This window comes from Synchiropus splendidus, chromosome 15 (assembly GCF_027744825.2).
Source record: "Synchiropus splendidus isolate RoL2022-P1 chromosome 15, RoL_Sspl_1.0, whole genome shotgun sequence".
Lineage (NCBI taxonomy): Eukaryota > Metazoa > Chordata > Actinopteri > Syngnathiformes > Callionymidae > Synchiropus > Synchiropus splendidus.
Window position 1 is genome coordinate 8,196,746 of NC_071348.1, and position 15,629 is coordinate 8,212,374.

General features: G+C 43.8%; 1 protein-coding gene across 3 annotated transcripts in view; it reads left to right on the top strand.

The window, feature by feature from the left end:
• The window catches only part of bach2b (BTB and CNC homology 1, basic leucine zipper transcription factor 2b), a 51,289-nt gene that overhangs the window by 19,874 nt on the left and 15,786 nt on the right, over positions 1 to 15,629 (top strand). For 2 of the 3 annotated variants that reach the window (XM_053843767.1, XM_053843766.1), the window contains one exon: positions 10,301 to 10,555. In XM_053843767.1, the coding sequence (XP_053699742.1) occupies positions 10,313 to 10,555 (243 nt within the window). In that variant the 5' untranslated portion in view covers positions 10,301 to 10,312. Of the gene's footprint in view, positions 1 to 5,230; positions 6,077 to 10,300; positions 10,556 to 15,629 lie in introns of those variants that run through there. The other variant, XM_053843768.1, reaches the window with a different exon arrangement.

Below are 15,629 nucleotides of genomic sequence, written 5' to 3' on the forward strand. Positions count from 1 at the left end.
TCAAGAGTTGTTGTACATTAACCTGCTTGTGTTGTTGTGAAGTAGCGAATTTCAGGTAGAATGTTCTGGAAATTTGTAATGAAGAAGGTTGAATCTCGATGGAAGACACCAAACTTAGATTTCTCTTATATACCCGTTTGCATTTGGACGTTATTAAGTTTATGAAGAAGCAGTAGTGGAGTCCAAAGGCTCAACCTTTAGCACCAGGAAGTAAGACATCTGCTATAACCATGACAACAGAAAAACATTGCATCACAAATCCCGTCTACATGTTTGTTTACAGATTTCCATCCTGTTTCAAAACACATTCAAAGACATACCTACACATAAACATTAGCCCATTCTTAAGCAAGTCAAATCGGTATGTCATGTGCATCGAAACAAGTTCTTGAACACATCAAAATTGAGTATGAAATTTCCCACTGCATGACGCAGATGGGATAGTGACGTCATTGTTTTCAAAACTGCCGGGAACAGCTGTAAACACGGAGACTCGGATCCAGCATTTTCAAATCTGGTCACTCAGGGACAGGCTCTTAGCTAGAGAGGCGACAGAGTGGGATGAACTGAAAAGGGTGTTTGACCCCAGTACTTTCATTGTCATTGTCATTGTCCAAAAGTTAATTCGCATTAACTCTTCAGTTTTGCTTTCCTTCAGTGACCCATTCCCTTATTTCTTAACCATCTTTTTAAGCCTTTTTAGCCATTTTTAAACCCCTCCTTCATGTGTGCCGACACTAAAGCCCTTGTAGTAAGTAAAACAGAAATAGTCGTAGGTTTCCACAGGCTTGTATTCTGATGCCTTCAGCAGCATAATGATACATTCTTTTTGTAAACATGAGGTTTATCCTCCATACTGGAATTGTAACGCTTGAAAATAATGACAGATCACGCATAAACCCACTGTTCCGCGTCAGTCCGGCAGTTTATTTCAGTCCTCCGATCAAGTCTGGGCCATTATGAATCCATCGAAGGGTCATAGCTTCTTACGATACAAGCCCTCGGCCTGAACCCTAAACAAACGGCTGCGTCTGCCAGCTGGTCACGCTGTTGTTTGCGCTGCCACACAAGGATGACCTGGGAAAACGGCGGCGACGATGAGCTCCGACATTTGAAAGGGTGAGGATCAAACACTTCCTCGATGACATGGAAGAATGCGACGACGCACAATAGGAATGAACTGGAGGAATAAATGGAGTAACACAACGTGATGGAGAGATCATTCTTATTCATGTTGACTCAAAAAGCAGAAGTTCAGTGTGACTATTCCTCATTGCAAAAATGGATCAGAAGCTAACCCACTTCTGCTTCCGCCATTAGCATCAATCTGACTATCTTTAAGAGGGAGTGAAGTCACTCTCCGCCTGCAGGTGAACACTGCACTGAGACAGACTCGTGGTAGTAATGCAGCCACGTGTGCTTAAAGAGAGGGATAAATAGAGACACAAAGACTTTATCTCTCCGACTGAGCAGCGGCAGATCTCCTCAACAGATGCGATGAATCACCGTGGGCTTTTCAAAGAGTCAGAATTTAAGTGTAAGAAATCATTGCCTCACATCAGACCAGAATCGATGCGCTCATGTTGACAGTTGATATTTGTCGCTCTCAGCTGTGTATTGGATTGGTCATTTAAGGGGCGACGGAAGAATCAATCGCATACTCAGATTAATGTAGCCGGTACATACATTGAGAGCAGGGTGAAACGCATATGCGTGTCACTGCTGCATTGCTTATACAGCAGAATTTAGATTTTTTTTTCACATCTATTTTCCATTTCCTTTTTTTTTTCCAAGTTTTGTGAACCTTTTTTTTATGCAAGCAGCGTTGCCTTATTTAAATCCTGAGCTTAAAGCTTGGTGAGGTGGTTCCCTGAGAATCTTCTCATTAAAAGTGTGCATAAATTATCGCGTCTGGAGGAGCGCACAGTTGCTCTGACTCCTTGAACATGTTATAATCCAATTGGAATCAATAGTCTGGGAGACAATTATTGATTCTTCAAGAGTGAAACTAAGTCATCACGCTGGGAACCCTGCTAAAATGAAGCAATAATAGAGTGAATATTACGTGTTTTTTTTTTAAAATACATCATTGCATATATTATTCAGATACGTATATTAAGAGATACAATGAAGCACAGGCTTTCGTCGACTCCGAAAGCAAACCTGGTCTCTTGATTCCTCAGCAGAGACTTCCACTGTGACGTGTCAATAAGAAACACTCTCCTCTCAGGTTGACTCACGACAGCAACAGCTCACAAAGCCACTTAACCGCACTCCAAGTGGCGCCCTACAACTCAGCATTAGCTGTTTCAGCGGCGTCATGCTTCGCTCGTTGCGGTCGGACTTTCGTGCCGTTCGTACAGTAATATCGGGGAAATGAAAAGACAGAGAAAAACGGCAATAAAATATCGAATACGCCGTCATATCCGATGTTAGGATTATGACTTTAGCATGAACGAAATGACACTGTTACACTGGGAATACTCGCTGATATTGCGCACCGCAGTCGAGAAATGACTGGTCTTGTTATTGTGTCTTATTGTGATGCTGTCAAGTCATTCGTATTGGCTTTGACTGGAGGTTCTCTTGCTGTCAAGAGTAGCTTCTGCCCTATTTGATCTCCCTCCCATTTGTCCCTCCAGGTGATCCTGTCTCTCCACACTCCCTGTGTTTGATGGCATTATTTGGTGCGTTAAAAGTAGGCGGCTTTGACTCGGCGTTGCAACATGCTGATGCCTAACAGGAAGCCATATTAAGCGTGTAGCAAGGAAGTCGTTTGCTGAGATAAATGAGAAGTGCCTTCGTCAGCGTCAATGAATCTGGTGTTTACCACCGACGTAGTGGTTTTACACACACAGCAGGTATTAGCAGCCTCTCTAACCACTGTCCTCATTTCACGAGTCTGTTTCTCGCTAGCCGATGTTTCTGAGAGCACAATTCTGCATAACGCTGTGAATAGTTTCAAGACACATGCAAGCTAAAAGCTGCTCTTTACTTCCTTTGGTCCTTTGGTTCTGCCTTCAACCATGGAACACTTTGCCACTTTCCTTCAGAGAATTACCACACACCTTGTGGTTGGCATCATAAATGAAAAAACAACCACCTACATGACCTTTGCGTAGCTTGTGACTCCTCCTCCACCTCCTGCTCGCCAAATCACTACATCATCGGCAACAATCATTTCCCATCGAGCCTCCTCCCTCCCCTCATCCTTCAGCCTGTCCAGCACCAAGAAGGTGCTGAGATCTGATCCCTCACCTTGAACTCACACCTTTCTCCTTCCTTGAAGCACTTTGTCTCCTGCTACTAACATTTCTATCATGCCTTGCTAGCCAATCTATCATACGACTCCTGGCAAGCCTCTCTTTGCCCTACACCGACTCCCCCAGTCCTTCTGTCTGCTCTGATCATTGCTCTGCTTATCTCACTCATTTTTTCCCCGTTTCCTGACTTCCACCACCAAGTCACCTTCCCCTTCCTTATTTTTGCTGATAACACACTTTTTTTTATTCGACAGTTTCACTGTACTTCCCCACTCCTCTGGGAATTCTCAAGCTAACTGAACTCCGAGCAACGTTCGTACTGCTTCAGCTTCCACCAGTTAGTGACTCACATCATCCTACAGATGACTGGCCTATGCTGCGTCTGTTTTACACCCAGTTGCCCCTGACCTCCCGCAGTTTCCTGCCCAAGACATCTGTGCTCTCGGTTCAGTCATGGTTGATAAAGAGAAAGAGAGAAGACGAAGAGTGTTGATTCCTGCATGGATGCTCAAACGTTGTTGTTGAGTGTCGAAGACAGTGCAGCACGTCTTTCATCCTCCTCTCAGCTTCCACCGCTCTGATCTCAGCTGGATAGCTCTTCTTGAGCACATTGTAGCCTCACACTGGACTCGGTGAATTGGAGCTGCGGGGTGACGGTGTGAACAAAAAGCAGTGATTCAACATCAACCTGCAGCCTCTCGCTCACACATGTGCACCCACACATGCATGAGCAGGCTGTTGATGTGGGTGAGAAGTGTTTCCTGTGCGCACACTTTCCACTCGCTGACTTTCCATGACTCTGATAACTGTAATCTTTTTTTTTTTTCTTCTGATCAGTGATTAGATTTTTTTTACTGGTGATGAGTTGAGCGTCTCCATCTCCTCCTACTATTCAAATCACAAATGAAATTTCATCAATGACATTACTGATGCGAGGTTTAGATTAAAATGTCGCCAGTCAAAATTGGATTTTGAGGAATTATTGTTGGCTATGAACCAGAACCTGGGTGGAAAATTCCATAGATAGATAGATATGTGGATGGGTGGATGAATCTATAGATAGATAGCTATAGGATGGATGGATGGATAGATGGACGGGTGATAAATGGATGGATGGATGGACAGATAGCCTGATGATAGATGGGTGAGTGGGTGGAATTTGGATGGATGGATGAATAGATAGAAAGCTATAGGGATAGATCAGGTAGATGGATCGATGACGGGTGGGTGGGTGTGTTTATGGATGTAAGGATGTAAAGATGGACAGGATGGATGGATGGATGGATGGATGAATAGATAGCTATATAGATAGATGGGTGGATGGATGATTAATGGATGGATGACTAACTAGATAGATAGATAGCTATAACAATTGGCTGGATAGATGGATGGGTGGGTGGGTGGATGGATCATAGATGGATGAATGAATAGCTAGAAAGCTATTGGGATTAATGGATGGATGGATGGATGGATGGGTGGGTGGTTGTGTTTATGGATGGACAGACAGATGGATAGATGGGTGGATAGATAGATGATAGATGATAGATGGATGGGTGGGTGGGTGGGTAAAATTTGGATGGATAGATAGAAAGATAGATAGATAGATAGAACAATTGATGAGTGGATAGATGGATGGGTGGGTGGATGGATCATAGACGGATGAATGAATAGATAGAAAGCTATTGCGATAGAAGGATGGATGGATGGACGATCGATAGATAGATGGATGGATGATAGATAGATATCTATAGGGATAGATGGGTGGATGGATGGCTATATAGCTAGCTATAGGGATGGATGGATGGATAGATAGATAGATAGATAGATAGATAGATAGATAGATAGATAGATAGATAGATAGATAGAACAATTGATGGGTGGATAGATGGGTGGGTGGGTGGATGGATCATAGATGGATGAAGCTATTGCGATAGAAGGATGGATGGATGATAGATAGATAGATAGATGGATGATGGATGGATGGATGATGGATGATAGATAGATATCTATAGGGATAGATGGGTGGATGGATGGCTACATAGCTAGCTATAGGGATGGATGGATAGATGGATAGATAGATAGCTATAGGGAGGGACAGATGGATGGATGGCTATATAGCTAGCTATAGGGATGGATGGATGGATAGATAGATAGCTATAGGGAGGGACAGATGGATGGATGGCTAAATGATAGATAGATAGATAGAAACAGTGTTGGGCATTATCATAAGTGACTGTAACAAGACTGACTCAATTCTAAACCTGTTTACCCTGAACACAGATTTTAACATATGCATTTAAATATAGTTTTTTCTTTCATTTGCCGTCAGCATCGCATCAGTGAATTGTAATTTTAGAAGCCTTTTGATTTCATTGTTGTAACTGTGGTTGATGCAGCTCCAATAGCCGCAGGACAATACTTGTCAAACATCCCTGTGGGAAGGCAAGCGATCTGGCGGCGCAGCAGCCATCTGACGTCTATAGATAACTGTGTTTCTATCACATGTGCCGCATGTTACCATATAAGACGGCAATTTGACTCACCCTGCGCACTGACCTACTATGTGGGAAGTCATGATTCATGCAAGCTGCATTTAAGCAGCCAGAGCCCAAAATACTCCAGCATGCCAACACACACACACACACGCACACACACACACACACACACACACACACACACATATCTGAGTTGCTCAGTCATACCCACCACCCACAGGCAGTGATTGGATTGTTGGTAACACACAGCGAGAAAGTAGACAGTCGTCAGAGACTGGAATAACAAGATGACTGGATCTGAGCTGATGCCCTTCTGAGGTAATGCGAACGTGCGATCGCAGGTGTCTTTGACTTTCTGCTTTAGTCCTGTTTGGATGCAGCTTGTTTGAGAGGAATGTGAGGTTCATGCTGCTCTGGTGAAGGACAACAGCTCCTTCCTTGACATCAATAAACAGATGGGATTTAAAATTGCTAGTTTGCACCTGAAAGTTCTGTTGCTCAGAGAATTGAAGTATGAGTCAGAGATGTGCGTGTGCATATACACAAGTCCCTCTAAAAAAGTTTGTGCCCACGGAGCGCCAAGACGCTGTGAATAACACGTCACTGCACAAGAATAGAAGACACATATCCCTCTGAAGAATCAAATTTTATCTAAAACAATAGGCTTCAAAGGTTATCAAGACCCAACCACGTCTTGACTAGAAGATGCAGCTTCATGTAGCAAACCTGGGAGAAAGGTTTGTAGGTAGATTTTTCATTTTCAAGTCGCTGCAGTGAGCTTAGCAATTCTAGTGAGAAGGAGGCGTCAATACCAAAGTTAGAATGGCTGTTGATGAATGAACGTCTTGTGAAAGCTTGTGTTTTGATGTATGTCTGTGATCTATTTGAGTCGTGTCTCGGACGCCAGTTGTCCGGCATGTCAGCCTAGTGACTCGTGGCTGGCATGGACGTGTGTCAATCTCTGGTGTGCTAAATAAATAAATCCTCAGTTTGTGGGTTTGCGGCGGCCATGATTTATTTTATTTTTTTTAGTTTTCTCATTCTTGAACTGCCATTTTCAGCCCTGTTTTTGGTCAGTCAAATCGATTCTACACCAAGGATGGGCAATTAAAAATCCTACAGGACCCGATCACATGTTGTTGTGGGGGCGCCGTCGAGCCAAATGAACGGAAGGAAAACAGTCTTGAATTGAAATTAAATTTTGTGACTGTAGTGTCGTAAAGCAAGGAAAAAAAATAAGAAAATGTATAATTACACGATAATATCGTATTTAAACATATTTGTTTAAATGTTGTTTGTATAAATAAATATAATTATTTATATTACATTATATGTTTATTTTATGATTCTTTATTTTGGAAGTCAAATAGCAATGATCAGACTTCATGAGGGCCACCTACGTGCAGGCGAAGGGCTGTTTGTGGCCCCCAGGCCGCGCTCTGTTCTGCCCCCTGCATGGTGTCTGCTCACCTGCGGCTTATCCTTGTGACCCTGCCCTTCCTCCATGAGCCTGGTTTCATGCGTCCTGCAGATGTGAGTTTCTGCTCCTGGCCGAGCCGCTCCACGTTCATTGTTTGTTTTAAATACCAAACCTCTGCAGTATTGATTCACATGGTGGAGGTCGCTGTCCTGGACCTTTCCATTGAAGCCTGATGGAGCTGCTCTGCTGTTCATTATCATGACTCGCAGTCTGATACTTATTACTCTCAGCATCGGTGTGATTTTAAGCAGCGGCGGGTACTTGTCCTCCGACTAACACAGCCTGACTCGTGCCTTTTTTTGCGATGCAGTATGGTCATTTTCGCAGAGACGTGACCACACTTGACCCGCTGAATGCTGACGCAGTCGCACTCGGCGAGACTCCTCGAGTCACACAATCTCCTCCAGTGCTTCACATCAGCATTCCAGCGTGGAATATCGATGCCGCATTGTCTTTGTTCGGTTCCCTGGTGGAAGCCGGAGAGACGTTATTGATCTCCTCCCGCCGTAGGGAAAATTTGATCCAGCTGGCCTTCAGTGTAGCTAAGCCGAACCAGCTCCATGACAGCCTTTACCTTGAACCTCCCGCGGTCCCGTCTTGACTGACCACGGCCGCCTAAATAACACAACCTGACACGATAAACGCCGCTCAGTATTTGATGTTTCTCAGAGACAAAGAATCGCATTATTATGTCTTGTCCCCGCGCATGTAATGAGGCTGGCCGGTCAGCAGCGTGACACACACTCCTGCATCTATTATCTCAGGATCAATAGCAACAACCCAGTGACCTTCTGAGAGGATGTTTACCTTCTCAGCGCTGAGGAGAGCCTCCAGCCTCTTTCACGGATATTCGCTAACTTCCTGTGATCGCGCTGGGAAAACCTTTGTCACTGCAGTTGGCCCAGAGTTTTCACGCGTTTTCACGTGTTTCAATTGATACATTGTGGGTTCAGGCAAGGCTAAACACAGAGGCCACAATGCCATGAGTACAGCAAGTACAGCAAGCAAGCAACTATAAAGTAGCATCGCTTTAAACAATATTAACGTCTGGGCAAAACTTTTCATGTGGTCTCCACTTCTTCCACAAGCAGATTGTTTTATGTATATTGGAAACAGGGGTCTCCAACTTGGGGACTAGCCAATTCTGCCACTTAAACCCAAACTGTTTATTTTACAACATCAGGAGAGTTTCAGGTGCTCTAGTGCAGGGGTCTCAAACTTAGGGTCCGCGGGCCATTTGCAGCCCTCTGGATCCAGTTTTGTGGCCCGCCCCTGGGTGCCAAACTGAGATGGATAGAAAGCACTGTATAAGTGACTTATAGGCTTTACTTTGGAATCATGCACTTACATTCAATGCCTCATACCTTCCGAATACACTTTGAATTTGCCAGCAATATCACTGCTCACACTTTAGATCAAGAAGCAAGATGTGAGAGAAAGTAGACGGATAAATTCCAATGAACAGAATGTAAGATGATTGTTTTGCACAAGTTGACTCCAGACGGACGCCAGAGATTTTGCCGTAGTAGGGCAGCCATTTTGGGTCTTCATCAAAAGCAACTGCATCTTCCATGGCAGTCAAATCCACTCCAGGTGCTCATAATGAATAATGAAGATGCTCGCGAGGTGGTCAGCGGTTTTTCTCTGCGAAGGTAACCGTCACCCTGAGTCACATCAAACCTTTCAGTGGATGGAAAAAGCTCCTGTCGCGGTCCTCACCCCCTCACCAACGTCAGTCACGACCTCTCATCTTTGAAGCCTTTAACCGTCACATCTATTTGTCACAAACTGAAGCCAAAAGCGTCAGAAGTTTATATCATTGTCACCATCGCCGTGATCCTCATCCTCCTCCTCTTAAATGACCGTTCATAACCACCATCATGATGATGATCACATTTTCTAATTATCTTCATGCTGCCTTTAATGATCTTATCATTATCATGTCATTATAACCGTCACTGTGATCTATTTTCCTTATCTTTATCTTTGTCCAGATCATGCGCATGTACTGTAGCACATCTGTGTTTTCTTTGGGACCATTTTAAATGTTGTTAGCTCATAAAAAAATATATTTATTTTTTAGAATAATATATATTATATTATATTATATTATATTATATTATATTATATTATATTATATTATATTATATTATATTATATTATATTATATTATATTATATTATATTATATTATATTATATTATATTATATTATGGTGGTGGTGGTGCAGCTGATCTCACATCAGCTGTGACAGAGGCGCAGCCGTCAGCTCAAGATGTGACCCATGCTGTGCACTCCCTCTTTTATTACGGCTGCAGTGCAGGCACTGAGCTGACAGAGCTGCAGCCACATTAGCCCTCATCAATGTCAGATCGGCGAGTGAGCCGATGAGATGAAGTCTCCTCCGCTGTAGCCGCCACGCTGTGCGTTTGATGTGCGCCAGAGTGTTAGAAGTTCGGTGGCAGAGAAAGTGCAGCCGTCGACAAATGACCCTGCGAGTGGAAAAGAAAGAGATTTTTTTTTTGTTTTTGTTTTTCTCTCATCGGCAGTTTCTGATCTGAACCTGCTAGTTTGTGGTGTGGGTGTGTTTGCGAATATGCTTACAGTTGCTTTGTGCTCCGGTTGTGTCTTCCAAACTAAACAGACTGAAGCATTCTGGGTAGGAAAAAAAATAACATGTTTGGAAGGTCCTGTCGGAAACTTTATGGTGGTGGAAGTTTTGTGGAAATTAAAAGTGTCATGATAATATCAAACACATTCTTTTGTCATAGTCAAGATGAAATTTAAAAATTCATTTGTTCATAGTGTGTTATCCGTATTTTACCTATCATATGGGACCTACCAACAACTTTAGAGTCTGTTTTTTTATCGGCCATTTGCAGGATTTGGGATTGATGTGTGCTCATCGACATGACGCTGTGCTTTCAGTGCAGGAGTGAGTAAGCTTGAGTTGCATCATGGATTCGGCGGCAGCAGCCAGCCGGGGCTGATGTCAGCCCTCCGGTATGTGTCCATTGGGCTGGGCTGTAAGCTGACCCCCCTATGTTTTGCTTCTATTTCCAGGGCGTGAGCGGAATGTCCGTGGATGAGAAGCCTGAAGCCCCGATGTACGTGTATGAGTCGACGGTTCATTGTACCAATATCCTTCTCTGCCTCAACGACCAGCGGAAGCAGGATATCCTGTGCGATGTGACCGTCCTGGTGGAGGGCAAGGAGTTCCGCGGGCACCGGTCCGTGCTGGCCGCCTGCAGCGAGTATTTCCTCCAGGTGTTGGTCGGCCAAGCCGAGAATGGCCTGGTGGTCAGCCTTCCCGAAGAGGTACGTCCAATCTGAGATGCTATAAGTGGTCTTTCCAGAGAGAAGCAGCGCAAACACTCTTAAACATAGACTTCATATCAACGAATAATATTTCGATGAACCAATTTTTTTATTTTTTTTACTAATTTTTTTTAGTTTTGTTACCTTCGCCATGGATGTTTAGGTTGGAACACCACATGTTGCACCTTGAAGTGGTGCTTTGAGAAATATTCCCCATTGAATTCAAGTTTACTTGTGATTGATCTTGAGTTATTCGCATCAAATATCATTTTTTTTTCATAATTAAAAAATATGAATAAAATAATTAACTTATCCAAATTAATGTGTTAATTTCCCAAAAATAGTTCAATACTTCAATTCCAAAAATAAACACACAGTATTCTATAAAAAAAAATCTAATAAATAAAAAATAAATACATGCATTTAACATATTTATTTATACTTTGTATATAAAGATTTTCTATTGATTTTACAATTTTAATTGATGAAAAAATAAATTATTTCAATTTAAAAACAGCATAAGCATGACCTTCAGAAATGGAATCCATCCACCCAGTATAGCGAGTCTTTAATAGTAGCGGTGTGTGAGTGGGACTTGACTGTGCAGGACAACAAAGCTTCTCTGCAGGAGGACAGCGATGACATCATCGAACCGGATGATTTCACCGGGCTGTGCCAGTGCCGGCTCTTCCAGAGGCCGTCACAAAGCTATGGCGCGGGGTGGCGGGGGAGGTTGATCTGTGGACACCCCCACACCCCGCCCCGCCCCCCGCTCCTCTGTCAGAGGCAGCTTTGTCACAGCAATCTGATCCATGACTGCAGCAAGACTCACCAGGTTCAGTCAAGTATTACTAACCTAGACCTTCGCCCATCATCACCATCATCATCAGACGGCCTGTCAGACACAAGGCAGCGATGCATTCACTGACCGTGAAGCTGCCCATGACAGGACACCTTCGTAAAAAACAAAACAAAACAAAAAAAAAAAAAACGGATGTCTGCAGTTTTAAAAAAGGAAAGAGAAAAGAGTGCAGCTTTGTTCTTATTTCCATGTTCACAGTGTGACATTATGCTTTCTCTTTTGGTGTTGCTTTTCTAGTGTGTTACCAGTTGCTGGTCACAACGAAAAGCGAAAAGCTTCTGTAAGAGTTAGATGAAAATCTCTCGTGGAGAAATGGAGGAGTGCGGTCAGAATCTTCGGCTAGAGGAAGCGCCAGCATCACTTTAAAGAGTCTTTGAGTGATCCCCATGCAGCACACCTGCACCAGCAGCTCATGACTTATTCATTTTGCAGTATGCGAATAAAAGGAAGCCGCTCCAAGTCCGTCTTTGAGTTAGCACCAACACAAAAGCCAGATGCTTACGAGACAATCGGATGGTGACTTGTTTTCCACTGCCTTGACAGCTGTTGCTCGGGCGGACCCCAGAGAGGAGGCGCGGTATCGCGGCGCCGAGAGGGGGTGGTGGGCTTTTGTGCCACTTTCAAATCGGCACGCGTACGTACGCGCATGTGTGGGTGTGTGACATCAATACGTCAGACGGGAACTTTCATCCGAGGAGTGGTGTCAAGTGACGGTGCGGAGGTGAGCAGGAGTGAGGGGTGTTGCTGAAGCTGAGGAGGTGACATTAATCTCACGTTGAAGAAGTACCTGCTGCTGACAGGTGATAATTGGCCTCAACTCCTGCAGTGCTAAAGAAAAACACTGTACTTACAAGATTCTGATTCCAAGTCAACTGACTTTTGAAATTAATCTCTTGTTTATTCTAATTTTACATTTTGAATTGTACATTCAGTTTGTACCCTTTCTATGATTTTTTTTTTTTTGGGGGGGGACATTGAACGTCTGTTTTTAAAATGTAATCGATTTTTATTTTATTACTTTCTTTATCCATATATTTAAATGCTTGTTTCATTACTGCTCATATTTTAATTCAGACTATTCGTTTTTCTTAATTCCAAAAAATATATAATAATAATAAATGAACAAAACATCATGAGCTGATGGATGGAAAATGTATCTAGATGTGATGGCAGTTTTCAACCCCAGTCAGCTCTTTTAACTCCGTATTTGAACACAGACACTTCATCGTTTGTTGCTTTGAATCATCAACTAAAGGTAAACCTCCCACAGAGCAACAACATCTGGCGCTTGCTATGATCATGCTCAACCTTGTGAGCTCCTGGCAGGATTGGAATTTCGTCATTTGAGGTGCAGGAGGCTGCTTATTTCCAGGGGGAAGATCGAAATATCATGTCGACCAAGTGCGTCCTACAGATGGCTGAAGTTTGGCCGACCTGTGCAGGAAGACAGATGAAGCCGCGTCTCTTAGAGACAGGACGTGGTCGGTTGTGCTGTGAGACAGATGGTGGGAGTCGTGGACCCTTGTCTGCTTTAAAAATGGGGTGATGCAGGGATGAAATGGAGGAGAGTAAAGAGCGCTGGCTCTAATCCCTACCCCCCCGTGGTCCAGCAGGGGGTCTCTTTTTCTGTCAAGGCCACGCCTTGTCCTGTAAGCCGGCGGAGGAGATGCGCCGTCTTTGTCTGAGCAGCCGGGTGATCTCCATGTTTGTGCCCTGAGTGTTTAACCTCCTTAATCTAAGAATAGACCAAATGGCAAGATAGATTATTAGGTCCGAAACAACATCAACAAGGAGACTTTTTTTTTTGACTTGTCGAGGTAGGGTCATGTCCTCTTCAGTGTCTGGTCTGGACTGTAAGCTGCAGCGCGAGCGGATTAGGATGTACACTATCTGATTTAATCCACAGTCAGGGGGAGGTCGACTTACCCACAGCTCGGCTTTGTGACCGTCTGAGCCTCTGCTGTCACTGAAACTTTCCTCACCTCGCGCTGCTCTGCATGCAGCCATGATATGTGGCAGCAGGTCATTCGGCAGTGGACGACCGGTGGGCACTGCCACCGTTTTTGGCCGGTGAAAAGAGAAGTGGAGTGGTTCCGCTTGACTGCGATTCTATGTTCTTATTACCATGCAAAATGTGCTCATGAGCTACTGGAAGATCTGCCCTACGTGGAGCCCACCATCGTCCCCCGTGATGCCCTTGATGACGGGGAACATTTCCTCCGATATGATCTGGGTCCGCTCCCCCATACCTTCATTAGGCTGCTGTGCTGGGAGGAACAGTGGAGTAATCGCATATGGTGCAGGGCACACATAAAGATTCACTCCTGCAGGCAGCAGCTGCTGATACCAGCTGAAAATAGATCCCTGCTATACGCTCAGCACTTTTCTCCTGCAGCCCTGTTTATCAGCAAGCTGGACTATCCTTTTGAAGTGTGTGTGTAGCATCTGCGAGTTCTGAGATAAGCAGTTTTCAGCCCGAAAATTGCAAATATTAGGGGCCAACCGGTTGCTCAAGTATAAACAGGCAAGTGGTTATTATAGCGCCGACAACAGGTTTGAAAAAAACTGTGTTCGCCAGACATGGTCGGTTAAACCAGTGAAGCAAGCGGTGTTTTAGATAAACTGCAGGGCTGACCTCAGCTGTTTGGTAGCGTATCCCGATCAGCTAACTTTCATATCACACTCCATAATCGACACCAAGTTACCACGACGCTTTGGGCCCTAAAAGTATCTTGCACTTGACTGGACGCGAGTGATATGCTCACGAGGCTTCATGAAACAGTGTCCTCTTTTTCAAGGCTAAATCAAGGGTGCCATTGCTTTAAAAATGTCGTGAGGTTTCATTGAAATGTTTGTTAAAATTAGAGCAAATAGCGCCATCTAGTGGGCTGTGAGAATGAGGTAACTGTTTCATGAATCAGGAAAACATTAATGGAAGAGCAGGAACCTATAATGGTGTCTGATTCAGTGAGTCAGCAGCAGCATTGTTTTTGGCCGTTTACGAACATGTTGTCAGTAGCTGCATGACAGTGCGGACCAGCTTCTCCTCAGGACTTCAGCAGTATAGGTGGGTAATATTTATGTATTTATAAGGTCATTTAAAGAATAAATGGGAAGCCGTTGACTCTTTTTTAGTATTCAAAGTGGAATCTTTATTAACTGACCACAAAATTCAACACAAGGGGGGAAACTTTAAGACCCCGGAAGATGAATGGAGGAGTGTGTGAAGCATTTCAAGGTTAAACTGAGTCTATCAGGATCACATCCAGGTGGTGGGGAACATGAGATGGCGACTAAATGGATTCATTATTACTCTGCGCGTGTGTGGGTCCTTGTCATGCAGCACTCATCAGTCGAGCACATAGTCCAGTCAGGCCTGTTCCCTCCCCCAATCCGTCATGCTCAGACTCATGCTCGCACCACACAACTACACACCTCCCCCCCTCATATCTATGGAGTCAGCAGCTTCCTCTTAAACAATGACGCGTGTGCGGCTGTGATCGCCACAGTAAGGTGCTTCAATGCAGATTCAGCGACGGGTTAGTGCTTCAGCTCTCACACTTAAAGATAGATTACACATATTTATGATGAAGATTTGACCTAGAAACGTACATTGCTGTGCTATTTAATGAAAAGAAATGCAGACAACATAAGAATTTACAGAATACCATTTTCCCATGACAAAAAATATCCATCAAAACAGTAGAAGCAAGATGTATAGAAAGCGGCAGGCAGTATCCTGTGCTAAAAAAACACCCTATTGTTGCTATGTTACAGTGCTGCCATCGGTGTAACTAAGGAGAGTGAAAGCCGAGCCAGAATAGCATGGCATTGCATTCTACCTGTTTTTCGATTTTCAATTTTTTTTTTTTTTTTATTGAAATGGCATTTTTAAAATTCGGATTCTGAAGCTGAACATTATACTATAAAGAAAGGGAACAGGTTTTTATTTTCATGGAGCAAATGCCACAAGTTTTTAAAAATATTTATGCTACCATATTTATGCTTTTTGGTTCCGGCCCACTTTTCTGTGTGTGGTAGATTGAACAGCGGTGATTGTTTTCATTGTGTTCCAGCAACTGTTGTTTACTTTCTCATCAACTTTGAAACGCTGCAGCAGCATCTCCAGACTGCTATTCATTTTCCCAAAAGAACAATCAGCCACAGTGAGCTCAGTGGAAATACGGCTTTGAGTCCATGACATCGACAAGC